Source organism: Lepidochelys olivacea (genome assembly GCF_965140295.1).
Source record: "Lepidochelys olivacea isolate rLepOli2 genome assembly, chromosome: 9".
Taxonomy (NCBI): Eukaryota; Metazoa; Chordata; order Testudines; family Cheloniidae; genus Lepidochelys; species Lepidochelys olivacea.
The window spans coordinates 6990134-7012928 of record NC_140419.1 but is presented as its reverse complement, the minus strand read 5'-3'; the positions used below and the strand labels follow the sequence as shown (position 1 = coordinate 7012928).

The 22795-nt window shown below is 46.6% G+C and overlaps 1 protein-coding gene across 2 annotated transcripts in view; it reads right to left on the bottom strand.

Moving 5' to 3' along the window:
• The window catches only part of DIS3L2 (DIS3 like 3'-5' exoribonuclease 2), a 280475-nt gene extending 263074 nt beyond the window's left edge, over nt 1–17401 (bottom strand). The window contains exons 1-2 of one of the 2 annotated variants that reach the window (XM_084638283.1): nt 17283–17383; nt 13201–14439 (exon numbers count right to left, since the gene is read on the bottom strand). In XM_084638283.1, coding sequence (XP_084494409.1) covers nt 13201–13909 — 709 coding nt within the window. In that variant the 5' untranslated portion in view covers nt 13910–14439; nt 17283–17383. Of the gene's footprint in view, nt 1–13200; nt 14440–17282 lie in introns of both variants that reach the window. The other variant, XM_084638284.1, reaches the window with a different exon arrangement.
• Nucleotides 17402–22795: the final 5394 nt, after the last annotated feature.

Genomic DNA, 22795 nt, shown 5'->3' with positions numbered 1-22795 from the left:
CTACCTGACCCTGACAGGGGTGGGCAGGACCCCATTTAAGGTGCCCTTGGCAAGGGTACACCTAAAATGGGGGGCCAAGGAGGGCCCCAAGGATGTGGGGGTACATCACCATTTGCCCACTGAAGTTTTGATGGGGGGAGACCTAGAGGACTCGCCAAGCAAGCCCCAGACCGCCCTGGTTGTGACCCGTAGCCAGAGCCGGCGAGGGGCACTGCACCCTGACCTCGGGGAGGGTACCACACCGGAGGCACAGGACCCTTCCCTGGTGGGGAGGGAGGGCTGAGGGGCACAGCTCAGAGAGGCGGAGGCCTCAGACCTGGCCACTGAGGGGGAACCGGGCCCCATCCCTTCCCCAGCCGCTGAGTTCCAGGCCGAGTTGAGGAAAGATCCGTTTTTGCGGAAGCTCAGGGACCTGGCCGACCTCGGTGTGGTACGGACCATGAGGCGAGGCTGCCAGGAGAGGTTCCTGTGGGAGAAGGGGTTCCTGTACCGGGCTCCCACAAGGGAAGTAGAGTCCTGTGGAATAAGGAGGCAGCTGGTGGTCCCCCAGAAGTATTGCTGCAAGCTCCTGTACCTGGCCCATGACATCCCCTTCGCAGGGCACCAGGGAATCCGGCGCACCCGGCAGAGGTTGCTACAGAACTTTTACTGGCCCGGGGTCTTTACCACGGTCCGGCAGTATTGCCGATCCTGTGACCCCTGTCAGAGGGTGGGGAAGGCCCGGGACAAGGGGAAAGCAGCTTTGAGACCTTTGCCCATCATAGAGGAGCCTTTCCAGAAGGTGGCCATGGACATCGTGGGGCCTCTCAGCAAGACGACCCGGTCGGGGAAGAAATACATTCTGGTGGTGGATTTTGCCACCCGCTACCCCAAGGCAGTGCCCTTAGCTTCCATTGAAGCAGACACCGTGGCCGATGCACTCCTGACCATTTTCAGCCAAGTGGGGTTCCCCAAGGAAGTCTTGACAGACCAAGGCTCCAACTTCATGTCGGCCCTGCTCCGGTGCTTGTGGGAGAAATGTGGGGTCCAGCACGACTGGGCCTCAGCTTATCACCCCCAGTCCAATGGGCTGGTGGAGAGGTTTAACGGGACGCTAAAGATGATGCTGAAAACCTTTATGAACCAGCACCCGCAGGATTGGGACAAGTACTTACCTCACCTGCTGTTCGCGTACAGGGAGGTGTCCCAGGAGTCTACCGGATTTTCGCCTTTCGAACTGTTATATGGCAGGAGGGTGAGGGGCCCCCTGGACCTGATGAGAGACGAATGGGAGGGGAAGGCCACTCCCAATGGAGAGTCAGTGGTGGAGTATGTCCTGATCTTCCGAGAGAGACTGGCTGAACTCATGGGCCTGGCCAGGGAGAATCTGGCCAGAGCCCAGAGGAAGCAGAAGGTCTGGTATGACCGCACGGCGTGGGCCCGTGCCTACGCCACCGGGGATCAGGTGATGGTTCTCATCCCCGTGAGAAAGAACTACAGGCCGCCTGGGAGGGCCCTTTCAAGGTTGTCAAGCAGCTCAATGAGGTAAACTATGTGGTGGAGCTGTCAAGCCGGCCGCACCACCGCCGGGTGTACCATGTGAATATGATAAAGCCATATTATGCAGGGGGAATGTGGTGTTGGCCGTGTGTGGACAGTGGGAGGAGCAGCGAGATGACCCTTTAGTAGATCTATTCCCTGGGACCAAAGCTGGTTCTTCCCTGGAAACAATTCCCCTCTCGGATCAGCTAACCCCTGCCCAGCAAGCTGAGGTCAGGGGGGTGCTGCATCCCTACCGACAGCTGCTTTCCAACCAGCCTGGACGCACTAATCTGACTGTCCACCGGCTGCAGACAGGGTCACACCCACCGATAAGATGCTCCCCCTTCCGAGTCACAGGGAAAACTGCTCAGGACCTGGAAAGAGAGGTCCAGGACATGCTGGCTTTGGGGGTGATCCAGCCATCTGCCAGCCCTTGGGCCTCGCTGGTGGTGCTGGTCCCCAAAAAGGACGGGTCAGTCCAGTTCTGTGTTGGACTATCGGAAGCTCAATGCCATCACTGTATCTGACGCCTACCCCATGCCCAGGCCAGACGAGCTCCTAGACAAGCTGGGAGGAGCTCGGTACCTTACCACCATGGACCTTACAAAGGGCTACTGGCAAGTGCCGCTGGATGCAGATGCCCGGCTGAAATCGGCCTTTATCACCCCTCTGGGGCTCTATGAGTTCCTGACCCTGCCTTTCGGCCTCAAGGGAGCGCTGGCCACCTTCCAGCGCCTAGTGGACCAGCTCCTGAGGGGGATGGAGAGTTTTGCCATGGCGTATATTGATGACATCTGTGTCTTTAGCCAGACCTGGGAGGACCACGTGTCCCAGGTTAGACAAGTGCTGGACCGACTCCAGGGGGCTGGGCTGACTGTAAAAGCAGAGAAGTGCAAGCTGGGGATGGCTGAAGTATCTTACCTGGGCCATCGGGTGGGGAGCGGCTGCCTAAAGCCGGAACCAGCCAAGGTGGAGGTGATCAGAGACTGGCCCGCTCCCCACACCAAAAAGCAGGTCCAAGCCTTTATTGGGATGGCAGGATACTACCGAAGGTTTGTGCCCCGCTTTATCTAAAGATTAAAGGAGGAAAACAAGTTTCCTGCTTTTTTCAATGCCCAGTTGGGTTTCTTAACTCTGAACAAACTAGTCACTGAATTGGACTAGTTGAATAAGCTGAAATGAAGAAAATATTCTCTCTTCACCTACAGAAGAGGCTATTACTGACAAAAACTTGGGTATCACCTCAACAAACTCTGAGTCCAGGTGCTTTGCCAGCCACAAACCACTGAACAGGTGGAACTTTCTTTAAAACGTGGCAGCAAACATGTACTGCTTAGTATTTAATTTAGATGATTTCAAGAGATGATAAATGCATGGCTTAACATAAGTTGACAATTTTAAATAGGCTTACTTTTAAAAAAATAAACCTATACATAATTTAAATTAAAAGAGAAAGGAGTATCATCTCTGTCAAGTCTAGTGTAAAAGTATAATTAGGCAAACCAAAAAAAAAAAGAGTATGAAGAGCAACTAACAAAAGACACAAAAACTAACAGCAAAAAATGTTTTTAAGTATTCCAGAAGCAGGAAGCCTGCCAATCAGTGGGGCCACTGGACAATTGAGGTGCTAAAGGAGCACTCAAGGAAGACAACGCCTTTGTGGAGAAGCTAAATTAATTCTTTGCACTGTTCTTCACTGCAGAGGATGTGAGGGGGATTCCTACACGCGAGCCATTCTTTTTAGATTATGCCTCTGACTGGTGTCAATAAAGGAGGTTTTGAACAACCTGATACATTAAGCCGTACTAAGGCAACAGAACCAGATGGTATTCACCCAAGAGTTCTGAAGGAACTCAAGTATGAAACTGCAGAACTACTAACTGTGGTATGTAACCCATCATTTAAATCAGCTTCTGTACCAGATGACTGGAGGAGAGCTGATGTGATGCCAATTTTTTTTAAAAGGCCCCAGAGGCAATCCTGGCTATTACCGGCTGGTGAACCTAATTTCAGTACCAGGCAAATTGGATGAAACCATAGTAAAGAACAGACTTATCAGATATATAGTAAAGGGAAGTTATGCCTCAAAAGTCTATTATAATTCTTTGAGGAGATCAACAAACATGTGGACAAGGGTGATACAGTGTACTTGGACTTTCAGAAAGCCTCTGACAAGGTCCTTCACCAAAGATTCTTACGCAAACTAAGCAGTCATGGGACAAGAGGGAGGGTCCTCTTATGGATCAGTAACTGGTTAAAAGACCGGAGGAAAAAGGTAAGAATAAAGTTTTCAGAATGGAGAGAAGTAAACAACGGCAGTTCCCCAGGGATCTGTATTGGGAGCAATGCTGCTCAACATATTGATAAATGATCTGGACAAACGGGTAAATAATGAGGTGGTAAAGTTTGCAGATGGTACAAAATTACTCAAGATAGTTAAGTCCAAAGTTGACTGCGAAGAGTTACAAAGCAATCTCACAAAACTAGGTAACTGGGCAACAAAATGGCAGATGAAATTCATTGTTGATAAATGCAAAGTAATGCACAACTATACATACAAATTGATGGGCTCTAAATTAGCTGTTACCACTCAAGAAAGATCTTGGAGTCACTGCGGATAGTTCTCTGAAAACATCCACTCAACGTGCAGCAGTAGTCAAACAAGCTAACAGAAAGTTAGGAACCATTTCGAAAGGGATAGATAAGTCAGTAAATGTTATAATGCCTCTATATAAACCTATAGCATGCCCACACCTTGAATACTGCGTGCAGCTCTGGTCACCTCATCTCAAAACAGATATATGAGAAATAGGAAAGGTACAGAAAAGGGCAACAAAAATTATTAAGGGTATGGAACAGCTTCCATATGAGGAGAGATTAAAAAGACCAGGACTATTTGTCTTGGAAAAGAGATGACTGAGGGGGGGAATATGATAGAGATCTATAAAATCATGAATGGTGTGGAGAAAGTGAATATGTGGAGAAAGTGTTATTTATTCCTTTACATAACACAAGAATCAGGGGTCACACAATTAAATGAATAGGCAGCAGGTTTAAAACAAACAAAAGGAAGTACTTCTTCACACAACGCACAGTCAACCTGTAGAACTTGTTGGCACGGGATGTTGTGAAGGCCAAAACTATAACTGGATTCGAAAAATAATTAAATAAATTCATGGAGGATAGGGCCATCAACGGCTATGGTGAAATGGTCAGGGATACAAACCCATGCTGTGGGTGTCCTAAGCCTCTGACTGTGAGAAGCTGGGAGCGGACGACAGGGAATGAATCATTTGATGACTGCCATGATCCATTCATTCTCTTTGAAGCACCTGGCATTGGCCACTGTGAGAAGACAGGACACTGGGCTAGCCGGACCATTGGTCTGACCCAGTATGGTCATTCTTATGTTCTTACATTCTAAAAAAAAATCCAATTTAAAATAAACTGATCTTTTTAGTTAAAAAAAAATCAATTTTTTATCCATGCTGGAGGATGTTATAAGAACCAAGTGTCCTGTTATGTAACAACCTGCCCATATCCCATATTCTCCTAATCACTCATTTAAATATTAGTTTATGCCATGAAACATGATGGTTTACTTCCTTCCTTCCCAAGGTTTTGGATTATTTCTTCTAATCCTTTCGACTGAAACTGTGGATGGTCTCATTATCCATAGCCGGTTCTGAAGCCGGCTAAGGTCTCAACCTTGATGTCTTGTGACCATGAGTTCCACATGTTAACCCTGAATCACGTAAAACAGTGCTTCCTTCAATCAAGTATTAAATGTGCTACCTTTCAATTTCATTACGTCACCTTGAACTTGAATCGTGGGAGAATAAATAGGATTTCCGAAGTCACATTTTCCATGTCATTCATTATGTTGTATACTGCTAAGGATGGCAATAAAAAGGTTTCAGAGTAGCAGCCATGTTAGTCTGTATCCGCAAAAGGAAAAGGAGGACTTGTGGCACCTTAGAGACTAAAAGATTTATTCGAGCATAAGCTTTCGTGAGCTACAGCCCACTTCATTGGATGCATTCAGTGGAAAATACAGTGGGGAGATTTATACACACAAAGAACATGAAACAATGGGTGTTACCATATACACTGTAACGAGAGTGATCAGGTAAGGTGAGCTATTACCAGCAGGAGAGCGGGGTTGGGGGGGGACCTTTTGTAGTGATAATCACGGTGGGCCATTTCCAGCACTTGACAAGAACGTGTGAGGAACAGTGGGGGGGGGAGCGGGAGGGAATAAACACGGGGAAATAGTTTTACTTTGTGTAATGACCCATCCACTCCCAGTCCTTATTCAAGCCTAAATTAATTGTATCCAGTTTGCAAATTAATTCCAATTCAGCAGTCTCTTATTGGAGTCTGTTTTTGAAGTTTTTTTGTTGAAGAATTGCCACTTTTAGGTCAGAAATCGAGTGACCAAAGAGATTGAAGTATTCTCCAACTGGTTTTTGAATGTTATAATTCTTGACGTCTGATTTGTGTCCATTTATTCTTTTACGTAGAGACTGTCCAGTTTGACCAATGTACATGGCAGAGGGGCATTGCTGGCACATGATGGCATATATCACATTGGTAGATGTGCAGGTGAACGAGCCTCTGATAGTGTGGTTGATGTGATTAGGCCCTATGATGGTGTCTCCTGAATAGATATGTGGACACAGTTGGCAACGGGCTTTGTTGCAAGGATAGGTTCCTGGGTTAGTGGTTCTGTTGTGTGGTTGCTGGTGAGTATTCGCTTCAGGTTGGGGGGCCGTCTGTAAGCAAGGACTGGCCTGTCTCCCAAGATCTGTGAGAGTGATGGGTCATCCTTCAGGGTAGGTTGTAGATCCTTGATGATGCATTGGAGAGGTTTTAGTTGGGGGCTGAAGGTGACGGCTAGTGGCGTTCTGTTATTTTCTTTGTTGGGCCTGTCCTGTAGTAGGTGACTTCTGGGTACTCTTCTGGCTCTGTCAATCTGTTACTTCACTTCAGCAGGTGGGTACTGTAGTTGTAAGAATGCTTGATAGAGATCTTGTGGGTGTTTGTCTCTGTCTGAGGGGTTGGAGAAAATGTGGTTGTATCGTAGAGCTTGGCTGTAGACAATGGATCATGTGGTGTGGTCTGGGTGAAAGCTGGAGGCATGTAGGTAAGCAGAGCGGTCAGTAGGTTTCCAGTATAGCGTGGTGTTTATGTGACCATCGCTTATTAGCACTGTTGTGTCCAGGAAGTGGATCTCTTGTGTGGACTGGTCCAGGCTGAGGTTGATAGTGGGATGGAAATTGTTGAAATCATGGTGGAATTCCTCAAGGGCTTCTTTTCCATGGGTCCAGATGATGAAGATGTCATCAATGTAGCGCAAGTAGAGTAGGGGCATTAGGGGACGAGAGCTGAGGAAGCGTTGTTCTAAGTCAGCCATAAAAATGTTGGCATACTGTGGGGCCATGTGGGTACCCATGGCAGTGCCGCTGATTTGTAGGTATACATTGTCCCCAAATGTGAAATAGTTATGGGTGAGGACAAAGTCACAAAGTCCAGCCACCAGGTTTGCCGTGACATTATCGGGGATACTGTTCCTAACGGCTTGTAGTCCATCTTTGTGTGGAATGTTGGTTTAGAGGGCTTCTACATCCATAGTGGCCAGGATGGTGTTTTCATGAAGATCACCGATGGATTGTAGTTTCCTCAGGAAGTCAGTGGTGTCTCGAAAATAGCTGGGAGTGCTGGTAGCGTAGGGCCTGAGGAGGGAGTCTACATAGCCAGACAATCCTGCTGTCAGGAGACTGCTGAACTGGAATTAATTTGCAAACTGGATACAATTAACTTAGGCTTGAATAAAGACTGGGAGTGGATGGGTCTTTACACAAAGTAAAACTATTTCCCCTTGTTTATTCCCCTTCCTCCGGCTGTTTCTCAGATGTTCTTGTCAACTGCTGGAAATGGCCCACCTTGATTATCACTACAAAAGGATTCTGCCCCCCACCCGCTCTCCTGCTGGTAATAGCTCACCTTACCTGATCACTCTCCTTACAGTGTGTACGGTAACACCCATTGTTTCATGTTCTCTGTGTATATAAATCTCCCCACTATATTTTCCACTGAATGCATCCGATGAAGTGAGCTGTAGCTCACGAAAGCTTATGCTCAAATAAATTTGTTAGTCTCTAAGGTGCCACAAGTCCTCCTTTTTTTTAATAAAAAGTATGTATGCAGTGTTGTCACAGCCCTGCTCATCCCAGGATACTAGAGAGACAAGGTGTGTGAGGTAATATCTTTTATTGGACCAACTTTTGCTGGTGACAGAGACAAGCTTTCGAGCTTACACAGAGCTCTTCTTCAGGTCTGGGCCCAGAAAGCTTGTCTCTCACCAACACAAGCTGATCCAATAAAAGATATTACCCCACCCACCTTGTCGCTCCAATATCCTGGGACCAACACAGCTGCAGCAGCACTGCATAAGCCTCTTTGCACAGTTAAAGGTAACTGCTGAAGCAAGAGATCTGAGCTCAGCAGAAGAAGGGAGGTCTCTAAAATGTTGGAACAGAGTGGTTTGTGTGACGTTGCACCCCATAATGCTTTATGGAAATATGCTTATGAAAGTAAATATGACATAACTGGAATATGTTTTATGCTAGATATACCATGTAACATATCTCTGTAAAGGTTATGATCTACTGGATATATTCATCCTATTTGTATGCATGTATCGTTTTTGTATTCGAAGTTATGAATATTTGCAATGTACTTGTTTAATTGTAAGTAGCCTCAGTGAAGCAGTTGGTCAGCTTCCTGAGGAAAGACTATTCTCAGTAAGTGACCAATCAAGAAACACTTAAGCTAACATTGAACTTGGAGACGTCAAACCACATCTGAGCTTTCCTGGGATGTGACCTGGCTGGTAAGGAACTGAGTCATTCATGAACATGTAACTTGCCCATGTGACTCCAAAACTCCATCTTGGAGCTGGATTCTGGAGAGGAGAGAGGTCCCCACCCACAAGAGAAAGTCTATTTAAGCCCCTGGGAGACCCCTCCATTTGGTCTTCAGCTGGCTCAAGAGATAACCTCTCCACCCCCAAAGGATATCTGAAAGAGACTGGAACAAAGGACAGTGTGAGTGATTGCTGGACCCAGACTAGAAGGAGGCTAGAAAGAAGCTACTGGAACATTTCTAAGGGCGAGATTTCATCTGTAATCACTTTCTTACTGTATTAAGCATAAACTTGCATGTTTTATTTTATTTTGTTTGGTAATTTACTTTGTTCTTTCTGTTATTACTTGGAACCACTTAAATCCTACTTTTTGTATTTAATAAAAAGCACTTTTTACTTATTAATTAACCCACAGCATGTATTAATACCTGGGGGGGGGGGCAAACAGCTGTGCATATCTCTCTATCTATGTTTCAGAGAGCGAACGATTCATGAGTTTACCCTGTATAAGCTTTATACAGGGTAAAAGGATTTATTTGGGGTTTGGACCCCATTGGGAGCTGGAAATCTGAGTGTTGGAGACAGGAACACTTCTTAAGCTGTTTTCAGTTAAGCCTGCAGCTTTTGAGGGACGTGGTTCAGACCTGGGGCTGTGGTTGTAACAGGCAAGCGTGTCTGGCACAACCAGGCAGGGTTCTGAAGTCCCAAGCTGCTAGGGAAAATAGGCTGAAAGGTAGTCCCAGCACATCAGTTGGCAGTTCCCAGGGGGGTTTCGGTCATAGTATGTTCACACTTTCTGAACACCTCCTTGCTTTGAAATGGGTTCCATCCCCATATAGTAAGGCATGGAATCTCACAGTACAGAGCTCTGAAGACAGCATCATAAAAAATAAAGCCACTTACTGGATTTAAACTAGCTGAGCTCAAGCAGCTTCTATAATGTGGCCCACAGAACCTCTTGGAGACAATCCCACACCTTTACTGAGACATCTGCAATGCCGGGTTAATTGAAAAGGTAACACAGATAATATATGAGACAAGATAAAGATAAACTCAGCTTTAGTGCAGTGAAAAGACTGTTTAGTAACCTTTATCCATTTTATATCTTAGCTGTTTTCTTTTCTCTAGCTAAAAGGCTTTCTTTTTGCTAGCAGTGAATCCCCTTCATTGCCTTCAGACTCCAGTTCATGCTGAAGTTCCATCTGGCCTCCCACATGTTTACAGCTCCTTCAATTTTAGGGTGAGCTGCAAATTTGATCCTGCCTGAGTTTGTGCTGAAGAAACGACTAACAAAAGAGGATATGAAGCAGCCACGTAAGTTGGAGAATGATGCACAATTTTAAAATCAGTTTGTATAAGCACCTCTGGAAAAACTAAAGCATCCTGAACTGAATTAATATTTGTGAAGCAACATCACTGCTTTACCATATGCTTCACCATAATTACAGAAGTAGCTTCATGGACCATAATTTCAGAAGCTCTGATTTACACAGTGATCAAACCAGACACCTGGTCTCACAAACTGATAGGCCCACCACCAAGAACATTAGGAAAAGATGAGCTTTGAAGTGAGGGAAAGTTAATCGGATACCATGATCTGGTAGCTGTGAATTCTGGTAAACAGAAAAGGCTGCATGTTGCATACTCTTCATTTCACTTCAACAAGAGTGTTAAAATACACAGCAGCAATGGAAAGGAGGTTTCCCATGATGTATATCTTTTTGCAAGAATCCACTTCCATATCACGCAGGAATGCTTGGTGCACTGCCATGCCTGGAGTCACCTGCACCCTTCTTGTGACATCAGCCTTCCACAAGATTACACCACAATCGTTGGGAACTTATTTGCTCAACAATAACCTCTTCCAGTTGGGGAAGCCACATGTTGCCTTTGAGGTCTACTAACTTTAAGGCCTAAATTTTCTAACCTGGGTACTTACATTTAGGCTCCTAAATAAAGAACTGATTTTCAGTGGTTTCACACAACTGCCCAGCTCCTACGGAAGTCTGCAGGAGCTCACCATTTTCGAAAATCATACCTCTTCTGCTTAGGTGCCTAAATATGGATTTAAAAGACTAACTAATTACCCAATGTTGAAAAATTTGGCCTCCAGAGTGTTAATGGCTATACTTGCAATAAATCTGTTTCTTGCAACTACCATGAATAAAAAAAAAAAGGGAAATCATCAAGTACTTAAACCCCTGGATGCTCCAGCAAGGAGTTTCTTTTAAACCACCTGAAGACTTAACAAGATTTACTGCAAATATCTATAGATTTCTTTAGTCTCCATGTAAAACAGGGTTTGGTTGGAGGGGAAGGGGCTTAGGGGTAAGATTATATTCTCCTGCAGCCTCGGAATCCCAGATACCCTAGTTCATAAAAAACAACAAAAGGAAAAGTGGCTGGCTCACTACAAAAGCAATTTTCCCTCTCTTGGTATTGACACCTCCTCCTCAATTACTGGGGGTGGACAACATCCACCCTCACTGAATTGGTCATGTCAACACTGATTCTTCCCTTGTAAATTAACTCCCTTCTCTTCATGTGCCAGTATATTTATGCCTGCATCTGTAATTTTCACTCCATGCATCTGAAGTGGGTTTTTTACCCACAAAAGCTTATGCCCAAATAAATCTGTTAGTCTTTAAGGTGCCACCGGACTCCTTGTTGTATTTGTGGATACAGACTAACACAGCTACCCCTCTGATACTTAACAAAAGGAAACTGGGGATTCACAGACCAATGTAGTTTCATTATGCTAGTGCAGTAATCTGTGAAAAATAAACTACATAACTTGAAAAGTAAATTTATTGAAACAGAAAGAACATAAAATCTAAGGGCTTTTCTATGTAGTAGGTTAATCCACCCTAGAGGGGTGTCAGGTCTAGTGTGCGGCACTCTAACCGGCCCGCATGGAGCCTGATGGTGCAAATTATTGTAGTCCTGTTTGAAACAGGAGGACATTAACACTCACTAGGGAACTCCTAGTGCATACCAGCAGGATCCCGACAGGCCAGTTAGTGCACAGTATGCTAGTGTGCATTAGAATTTACACCCCCCTAGTGCAATGGAATACACCATGTACACAAGCCCCACAATATTATTTTTAAAACTGCCCTTTTGTTGTTTTTTGTTATGACAGTGATCCTTTGCAAAGAGAAAAAGAGTAAAAACTATGAGAACCATTTGTTATTGTTGTACATTATGGGGTAGATTTCTGTATAATCTCTAAACAAAACATGTTGCACCATGACTCAGTGACAACCTGGAATACAAATCCTTTTGCTTATCTCAGCCCAAGAGACAATCCTGTTACTCTAACAAGAGTCTCAAGGGAGGCTGTCTGTCTGTCTTTGGGTGTGATGGGGAATATGGGGAGCAGATGCCTGTTGAAACTTTGCTTATACAGCAAGTTATCTGAGGCAGCTCTCCAATCAGACCATGCTTAAACTTAGCTAGGTGGGAGAGACCTGTTCTAGAAAGAGGTTTTGTCGTTTTAGCATGGGCCTCAGGTCAGAGTGAAGTAGAAGTCAGGTAACTGTATAAACACTACGATGTATGGAACAGAGGCGAATGTACCTAACAAACTCTTCCCATTTCACTGGGGTTCAAAGACAAAGGTCCCTTAATGGCCTGTTTGCTTTGCAAGAGAGCAAGAATGGTTGTGACTAGGGTGCAAATTTTTAAAATAAGTTGGTTTTTAAATCTTAGCTTTGAAGCAAAAAATCAGTGTGTCTGGGAACCCTGCCATAGAGAGCATCTCATACCAAGGAATTATTAGGTATTTTGCAGCATGGCAGAACTGCTACCTCTGCTAGCGTGAAATGGTCTATACTACTAACAACTTGAAGCTCCTGAAGTAAACATCCAAGTTTTTTCAAAAGCTGCCAGTTCACTGAAAAAGTAGAATACAATAGAAAATTGCTCTGTTAGAATAGACTGATGCAATAAATACAAAAAGTGTTTTCTGTAACTCATGCCAAAATATTTCATCCAACCAATGGTGCACTTAATTGTAAGTATTTGTTAGAGAACTGGACCTATTAAGCACAGTTTGCACAATCATATGAGTCATCTTTGCAAAATTCATGAAAGATAACCAGCCCAGGCACAGAATCTGTGGGCCCAGCTTCTCAATTATGGGAGTCAGTGTAAACAGATATTATTTACCCTGGTTCAGTGATGGGGTGTAGTTTTGCAAATGTTAAATATTTATTAGATTTCTACTGTGAGCTGTGATAAGCATTACTCCCACTTACCAAACTGTAAAGTTGATAGCTCTTCTCGGTTTATTACAGTAAACTTAATGTAGTGACGTTTATCATCACCAGCAGCAGACTGCCCCTTAGCACAAGTATCCAAATGTTTCACCATAAATACTATGCACAAGAAAAAAATCTAACCTCTTGGTGTAGATGGGTTTAACCAAAAAGGCCTGACATTGGGCTAGTGGTCAAGAGATTTTTTTTAAACCTAACACAGAGGCAGATTTTTTCCTGCGCTATTTTCAATATGCAATAGTTTAAGAGATACATCCACTGTACTACTGCTGGGCGCAAGCCTTCTCCCTTTGTGTCAACGTCAAAACCAGAAAACTTCAATGGGAGCAAGAGAAGCTGATTAATCGTAACTCATGTGACACCACTCAAACCTATTAACAAATATATCATTTTCAATGCCCCTAAAATTTTACATTAACGGATGCCCCATTCACACAGCTTGTTAGCAGCTTAAACCAGTGAACAGCTCACCTTGAATTTGACCAGAAGACAAGTGACTGGTTTTCCTGGCATTTGCTGCAGGCAAATCCATACTAAACTGCTCAGCAGTCAAGTATTCATCTGCTCTGTCCCGGTTGGCAGGACACTTGTTCCTTTTCTTATGTTTGTTCTTCCATACCTCCTCTTCGTCCTTTTCTTCAGACCCAGAAGATTTCTGCAGAGAAGTGCCTTGCCTCAGACTGTTCAATGTTACTCTCCCACCCAAGGCATCACTCACTTTTAACAAGTCAGTTGCCAGTCCAGGCTGTTTTACGTAATAATCTTCCTCTGCTTCATGGTTTCCTTCTCGACCGATGCTGGGATCTCTTTCATGAGGCCGTCTGTTAGCAAAGACTTGGCTTTTATTTTCATTCAGTTTCTCAAATCCTACAAATGCAGGCTGTTCCAACTGAGATGTTTGGATTGGTGAATAGCTATGTGCATTCAAGCCATTTCTTGCCAGAGCTTCTCTCATCATACCTCTCTTCACAGAGGGTTCTACATCCGAATTGGTGTCATTGAGGCTGCTCTCTTCTAGCTGTATCTTCTGTGCAATGTGATTTAAATAGGATCGGAATCTACCGCTATGGTGCTTTTGCACAAGCCTGGCATAAGCATTCTTCTGGGGCAGAGCAGGCTTGCTTAGTCCATCTTTGGTAATTTGGGAAGAAGCACCTTTCACAAATCCCAGGTGATCCATATTCCAGTAATATGCCCAGACTTTAACGTGTTGTAAACAAACACAGGGGGGGAAAGGGTTATTGTCTCAAAACAAAGGATCAAAGAACTGATTACATTAGCAAAGATGTGAAAAAGTTTATTGAACGAGGATTTCTTGATCTTTAAAAAATTCCAAGGTGATGAATAGTTCAGATTTTACTGTAGTATTACCATATCAGAAGCTACACTATATTAAATTACTATCAGTAATCCAGGAGTGATCAAACTATGGTCTGCAGACCACATCCGGCTATAATCCATCCAAAATAAGAGACTTGGGCCAAATGATTACATTCCAATTCTGAATGATTCCTTTAATCCTCTCTTCCTTGCCTCTGACAAATCTTGGCAAATTAGGGCAGCAACCGATGGACGTATCAGATGTACCAAATTAGATGTATCAGGAGTAAAATTTGATCATGTCCATGTCAGTCTCTCCAAAAATAACTGCATCCTTACTGAATTGTTTAGATGCTTCAACAACAAGGACATATCTCGTCACTTTGTTTCCTGTAAGCAAAAAATAGTTTCTTATTTTCTACTGTGACTGACAACAGGTAGGCCTTTGAAGCCACACTACATGAGAGCTTTGCGTCAGATTCTAAGACTGTCCACTCCAGTGTCTCTTTCCATATATAAATGTACTTTCAATACAATAGGCATATAGTGAACTCACTAGTATAACTGAACATCTTGCAAAGGCTCATCAATTTTTGGTGTACAAGGTAGATAAGCTTGTTGTTTTCACCATGACTAATTTCTCTAGAAGACATTACTACCTCCGCTTTGATGGCAGCAGGGTGAAGTGTATAAGGATCAAGTATCTTTTACTCTCATTTCAGCTGCTCTAGCTTCTGAGCAGCAGAACTGAAACAGAGTCAAGTATGTTTCACCAAGCTATTACTCAACAAAGCTATAGGCAGAGATGTGGTAAAACCATTAATTGGTAGAATGCCCAAAGGCAAAGTTCAAAGCAGTAAACGATATAATGGAGCCCAATACTGGAGCATCTCCACAGTGTTTGCTGCATTCTGCAGCGTTCCAGAAAAAGCTTTAAAAACTACTATTTTTTCTCTCGCTCCAAATTTCTCACAACTTGACATGGTATTTAACTGTTCCAAATCAAACTATAGCAGCCACAAACATGTGACCTCACCTGAACTATTCATTTGCTGAGGTGTGAATTTGACAGCCTAGCTGGGACCACTTGGATGCTAAAATTGGCAAATACTGGAATCTAAGAAACAAACAGATGAAGTCAGGAACACTGTCTTTATAAACTTTTCCCCACACCTCTTTCCACAGTCTAGGACTCTGCACAGGTGTTCCCCAGAGCAGGACTTCCTTGGCACAAAGCTTCCACTGGGGAAAATGGGTTCCCTCTCTCCCCTCCATACTGTGGCACCTTAGAGACTAACCAATTTATTTGAGCATAAGCTTTCGTGAGCTACAGCTCACTTCATCGGATGCATACTGTAACTTTTCCTCTCAGTTGCCCATCCTCTTCCCCACTGTAGTAGTTACAATGAGAATAGGCATGTTGGCTTTTTCTTCTTTCTGCAAGCTGCCGGCACCTACAGCACTGCTTAGGCACAGGGTGCCCAACAGAGACGGAGGTTTGTGGAACTACGTTTCTCCACAGTGTGCTGACTTTTGCCCTTTCGGAGTAAGAGTATACATTGCAACTTGATTTACTGAAGAAATTGAGCAAGTATGTGAGTAGTCTTCACAATGCAATACAAAGTGAAAATAAATCCCTGCATAAACAGGAAAAATTCCCTGTGCAATTTTGCATCTCTTCCTAAAATTTTCCATTTACCCTGGCATAGGTAGGCTTTTCTACTTGACTGCAAGATTATCTTACCACCAGAGTTATTATAAAAACCCTCAAAAAGGTAGGTCTACACCATTGGTTCTCAAATTGGGGGTCCCTCAGGGGATCATGAGGTTATTACATGGGGGTCATGAACTGTCAGCCTCCACCCCAAACCCCACTTCACCTCCAGCATTTACAATAGTGCTAAATATAAAAAAAAAATTAATTTTAAGGGGGGGTCACACTTAGAGGCTTGCTGTTTGAAAGGGGTCACCAATACAAAAGTTTGAGAACCACTGGTCTACACTGCAAGAATTAGTGACAAATCTTAAGAGTTCCTTAAGATGTTATAATTCCTCATCAGTGCAGTTTTCTCCTGTCCTTGCCTATGAGTAGCAGCAGAAGAGACTCAGACCTCCCCTGAGTGAGATGCAGTTAGAGGTGGGCAAAAGGGGGTCGAGAGCATCCCCAGTTCCAGCAGCCAGGAGGGAGAAGTGAAAAAAGAAACATTTTGCAAAAGGCAGGTGGGAAGATTCCTCCACTTCTCCCAACAGCCAGGGAAGGACTTAATACACCTACCAGTCAGAATGCAGTATGAAAGTTGCATGGGTTATTTTAAAATAATGGGATGTGTACCACTACTGGCCTTCAACATTATTGCATCAACTTATGAACACAAGATTCTTACAATAGCATCAGTAAAGGGTTAAAAATGTGCATTGCATATTTTCAGCAATGCAACACACTAATTACAACAAAATACTGGGCATTAAAGATTGAAGCTCTTTAGTTTCATCTCTAGATTTCATAACTGGGCTGGCTAAGTGGCTGTGGACCAATCCCTTAACTTCTATGTCTTGCCAATAAAGCAGGGATACCAACACCTCATGCGGGGCAGCAATGAGTGGAAAGTGCTTTGAGATCCCAAGTTGGAAGGCAACAGAAAAAGCAAGTGATACGTTAAGTAGCAGCGGGTTAAAGGGAACCCAACAAGATAATTCCTTGATCAAATTTAATCTCGGAAACAGGGAGCTCATTGCATCTGCCCCTGCTTACAATGGGAAACTAGAGCCACCCGTGAGAGCAGGCTGGAGCAACACGCGTCGCAGGCCAAGGCGTTGAACAACCAGAGTCTTGTGATGGCCACACGCTGGGGGAGCGCGGCACACGCCGCGCCGTGCCAGCCGGGCGCGGGGCAGAGCTCGAGGCCCAGGCCCGTAAAGGTGCGACTAGCTCCGCCTCGGCCAGGCGTTACTGGGGTGAGGGGATGGCGAGAAAAACGAGACCCGTTCCCCAGCTACCGAATCGTCTCGGGCCCGCCCCAGCTCGGAGCGGCAGGGAAGAGGCGGCCCCGCTCGGAGCCGCCCGCTCTCCGCTAGACGCCGGGGCCGGGGCCGGGAGCCCAGCGCGCCCGGCGCAGCGCCCGAGCTTCAGCGGGCCGGGACCAGCAGCGGCGGGGGGCTGCAGCTGGCCCCGGGGGAGCCCCCACAGGGGCGGCGGCGGCTGGGCCTGGGGTCCCGCCGGCCCCGTCACTCACCGGCCGGGCCGCTCCCCCGCCGCGCCGCTCCGTGCCGTTTAAATGTCCCAGCTGAGCCGAGCGCCTCCCTCTCTCCTTCCGGGGCAGAGGTCGCCTACGGGCCGCAGCAGGGGCCAGAAAGCCTCGCGCGCGAAGCAAACCCCTGTCTTCTTGGATGGGGGGGAGGGAGGGAGGAGCCTCTCAGCCCCTCCCACCCCCATGAATGGGGTCATGCTTATCCTCCACCTGTAGGAGTCGCCCAGGAGCTCAGTGGGGCCCTCACCCCTCCCAAGTGTGGGGGAGGGGTCCTTACCCCCCACCCAAATCCGGGGGGTTTCAGTGGGGGAGTCATAGTCACCCAGCTTGCAGGGCAGTTAGTGATGCTTCCCCACACCCCCTTTCCCCACCCCCAGCCCCATCTCCCCACCCCCTTCCACACACTCCCCTCCTCCCCACCCCCATCCCCCCACACACTCCCCACCCCCTTCCACACACTCCCCTCCTCCCCACCCCCATCCCCCCACACACTCCCCACCCTCTTCCACACACACTCCCCTCCTCCCCACTCCAACCCCATCGCCACACACTCCCCGCCCTCTTCCACACACACTCCCCTCCTCCCCACTCCAACCCCATCGCCACACACTCCCCGCCCTCTTCCACACACACACACCCCTCCTCCCCACTCCAACCCCATCGCCACACACTCCCCGCCCTCTTCCACACACACACACCCCTCCTCCCCACCCCAACCCCATCGCCACACACACTCCCCTCCTCCCCACCCCAACCCCATCGCCACACACTCCCCTCCTCCCCACCCCCAGCCCCATCGCCACACTCCCCACTCTCTGCCACACACACACTCCCCTCCTCCCCACCCCAACCCCATCGCCACACACTCCCCGCCCTCTTCCACACACACTCCCCTCCTCCCCACTCCAACCCCATCGCCACACACTCCCCACCCTCTTCCACACACACTCCCCTCCTCCCCACCCCAACCCCATCGCCACACACTCCCCTCCTCCCCACCCCCATCGCCACACTCCCCACTCTCTTCCACACACACACTCCCCTCCTCCCCACCCCAACCCTATCACCACACACTCCCCGCCCTCTTCCACACACACTCCCCTCCTCCCCACACCCAGACCCATCTCCCCACCCCTTCCACACACACTCCCCTCCCCATGCCCAGCCCCATCTCCACATACTTCCCCCACCTCCGCCCTTCCACACACTCTCCTCAGGCTGCAGGCTCTTGGCAGGGAATCTTTTCAATGGAATTTCACTGGGCCACTTTCCTGCTCCAGCCCTAAACCGCAGCATGGGGGATTCCCAGCCCGTGAGCTGCGAGATCCAACTGTTGGTTTTCATGCTGCTTGGCCTTGCCGCTGTCTCTTGCTATCAGATATCAGACACAAGAGAGTTATTCAGAAATCCCACTAAGAAAAGCTCTTTTGGGCAGGGCCCATCTTTTAGTTCTGTGTTTGTACGGCACGTAGCCCAACCGGCTGCTGGTCTGTGAGTGAGGCGCCTCGGCACCTCCACAATACAAATAACCAACACCACCCACCAAACGCTGCTGCTCGGCAAAGTGTTCTACAAAACTCATCCACCTCTTCCACCACCTTCCCATGGTGAGCCCCCACCCCATCAGCCTCCCACCACTGGGGCACGACAGCAGCACAAGCCTGTCCTCTCATTCCATTCTGAAGGTTAAACGTCTCAATTATTTCAATAATCAAGAGACTCTCTAAGGGCAGGCCCCGTGGGTTGTGGTTAGCACTCTCTCTTGCCACGGGAGAGGTACAGATTAGAAGGCCAGCCCTAGTCCCTTGCTCCCCAGCCTCCAAAGGGCTCAGAATTCTGCAGAGAGTGCCAGCCCCAGGGAGGTTGCGGCCTCACATCACCTTGCTCTGAAGCAAGTTAAGCCGCCAAGCTAGTATGATAGGCTCCACAGGGCCCTCCAAGGAAGCTTGCAAGGGATGTAGGGATAAATAAGGGGCAGGCTCATCCTGAAGGTGTCAGGTTAGAGAGCTGGTTCTGGGAGATCAGGTTTAGGGAGCATGGGAGAGACTGGGCAGTTGAAGGCTCTCCTAGAGTAAAGGAGAGGCATTGGGTTAAGGGTGTGTTGTGTCCTTGCTCTTACCACATGGACAACTGGGTTCAAAATAACCATGTTACAGTTCGTGGTCATGCTGGAAAGGCATAACGAGTGGGGTCCCGCAGGGATCAGTTCTGGGTCTGGTTCTGTTCAATATCTTCATCAGTGATTTAGATAATGGCATAGAGAGTGCACTTATAAAGTTTGCAGACAATACCAAGATGGGAGAGGTTGCAAGTGGTTTGGATAGGATTATATAATTGAAAATGACCTGGACAAACTGGAGAACTGGTCTGAAGTAAATAGAATGAAATTCAATAAGGACAAATACAAAGTACTCCACTTAGGAAGGAATAATCACTTGCACACATATAAAATGGGACATGACTGCCTAGGAAGGAGTACTGCGGAAAGGATCTGGGGGTCATAGTGGAACACAAGCTAAATATGAGTCAACAGTGTAACGCTGTTGCAAAAAAAAAAGTGAACATCATTCTGGGATGTATTAGCAGGATTGTTGTAAGCAAGTCACAAGAAGTAATTCTTCTGCTCTACTCCCTGGTGATTAGGCCTCAACTGGAGTATTGTGTCCAGTTCTGGGTGCCACATTTCAGGAAAGATGTGGACAAATGGGAGAAAGTCCAGAGAAGAGTAACAAAAATGATTAAAGGTCTAGAAAACATGATCTATGAGGGAAAAATTGAAAAAAATGGGTTTGTTTAGTCTGGAGAAGAGAAGAATGAGAGGGGACATGAGAACAGTTTTCAAGTACATAAAAGGTTGTTACAAGGAGGAGGAGGGAGAAAAAGTGTTGTTCTTAACCGCTGAGGACAGGACGAAAAGCAATAGGCTTAAATTGCAGCAAGGGAGGGGTAGGTTTAGGTTGGACATTAGGAAAAACTTCCTAACTGTCAGAGTGGTTAAGCACTGGAATAAATTGACATGGGAGGTTGTGGAATCTCCATCATGAGGGATTTTTAAGAGCAGGTTAGATAGTCTAGATGATACTTAGTCCTGCCATGAGTGCAGGAGACTGGACTAGATGGCCTCTCGAGGTCCCTTCCAGTTCTACGATTCTATGTTTACTAACTATATACAAACAGACAAGGCTCAGCTGCATATATATACACTGCTGCTCTGGTAGGTTCTGCAACAGAAGGTAAGAAGGCCCACTGAGCAGCTCCCAAACTATTTAAAATGACACTACACAACTCCTCTGTACTATATGGTGTGTGTCCCTAAGGAGGGATGGACTATAGGTATGTCTACACTACCCACCGGATTGGCGGGCAGCAATCGATCCAGCGGGGGTCGATTTATTGCATCTAGTCTAAACGCAATAAATCAATCCCTGAGTGCTCTCCCATCGACTCCTGTACTCCACCGCCGCAAGAGGTGCAGGCCGAGTTGATGGGGGAGCTGCAGCAGTCGACTCACCGTAGTGAAGGCACCACAGTGAGTAGATCTAAGTACGTTGACTTCAGCTCCGTTATTCATGTAGCTGAAGTGACGTAACTTAGATCGATTCCCCCCCAGTGTAAACCAGGGCTATGTAGGCTGAAGGCAAGGACAGACAGTAGAAGGCTGGCTGACCAGCTGAATGCATTGAAACCAGAACAAAATCTAGGTTTCCCTCCAATGTGCTAGGGCCCAAGGTGGAGGGAAGAGGAAATTCTTATACTGAGGGCCAAAGGAATGGAGCAATTCACACCTCTCTTGCCTGGATCCTGAAATCAATAGGAGGTAAGCGCCTAAGGGCTTGTCTTCACATACTACTACAGCGATGAGAGAGCGTCGGCATAGTTAATCCACCTCCCCGAGAGGTGGTAGCTAAGGTGTCAGGAGAAGCCCTCCCATCGCCATAGCACTGTCCACTCCTGGGGTTAGGTCAGTATAACTACATCCCTCAGGGGGGTGGATTTTTCACACCCCTGAGCAACGTAGTTATACCGACATAGGTCTGTAGTGTAGACCTGGCCTAAGTCCCTCGGAAGATCTGAACCTTTGAGTTTATTTCAGTCTCGCTGGCTGCAGACAACCCTGCATCAACTCACAGTCCAACATTTATCTTTTGGCTACATTTTAATTCGAGTATACATAGGGGATGCCAAAAATCTAAATTTGAAGGATCCCTATCAGAAACCACCAAGCATTAGATGCAGCCATGTCCTTCCCAACACACTGCAGAGGCGGTGCAGGGAAGCTTTTGATGAAGCTACCCAGCACTTACAGTGGTAGAATAGAGAAAAGAATTCAGATCCCAGGCTCTGATTTCCTGGGCCATTAGATTCTACCAGTGCTACAGAAAGAGAATGTGCAAACCTTATGGAGAGAGGGTGATTGCACCACTTGGGAGGCCCTGGACAGTTAGAACCCCGTCCTCTTGAGTTCAAGTCCGTGAGAGGTTTGCATTGACTGCAGTGGCAGTAGGGTCAGCCCCCTCAAGTGCAGTTGATTTTTAGTTCCATGGGGTAGGGACCATCTTTTTGTGCTGTTTGTACAGCACCTAGCACACCTAGGTCCCAGTCCATGACTGGGGCTCCTAGGAGCTATGGTAATACTCTTAGTAATTATTTTGAACTCTGACAAGCATATTATTCAGAAGGAAAATGATAGCAAAACAGAGCTTTACAGGGGAACGTGTTGTCAAGTGAGGGGAGAAATAGGGGGATACACAGACAGTTTCAGCGGAAGCCCCAATAGGGTGGCAAACTACATTCAAAACATTACAGGTCAGAGCCAAAGCTGGACTGCACCCTGCCACGGCTGGAATTCCAAGGAGCGCCAAGGTGCGGGTGAAATTTGACAAACCACATGTGCTGCATGACTCCAACACGGCATGGGGAGTGAAGGACAGTTCCATCCTTGACTGGTAACTTATGAGCAGGGGGACAGCATGGTTGGGTGCTTAAACCATGGGACAGGGTCAGGAGATGTAAGTTTGAGTCCCCACTTCATCACAGGCTCCATCTGTGACCACTTATCTCTACAGTACTGTTATATAGGGTCCAACTGAGATCCAGGGTCCATTGTGCTGGGTGCAGTACAAATGGTTAGCAAGAGACAGGACTTAGCCTGGAAGAGTTAACAGTTATAATATCTCTGCGCTTAGCTTTTCTGTACCTGAGCTCCCCTATTGTCAAAAGGGGATATGGCAGGATTGCGAGACTCATTTTAGAATCATAGAACCATAGGGTTAGAAGGGAGCACAAGGGTCATCTAGTCTAACCCCCTGCCAAGATGCAGGATTTGTTGTGTCTAAACCTGCCAAGACAGATGGCTCCAGCCTCCTTTCGAAAACCTCCAGCGAAGAAGCTTCCACGACCTCCCTAGGGAGAAGCAGTTGAGTCTATTTACCACTCCTCTAATTTGCATCATCTGCAAACCTTATCACTGTTGATTTTATTATTTCTTCCCGGTCATT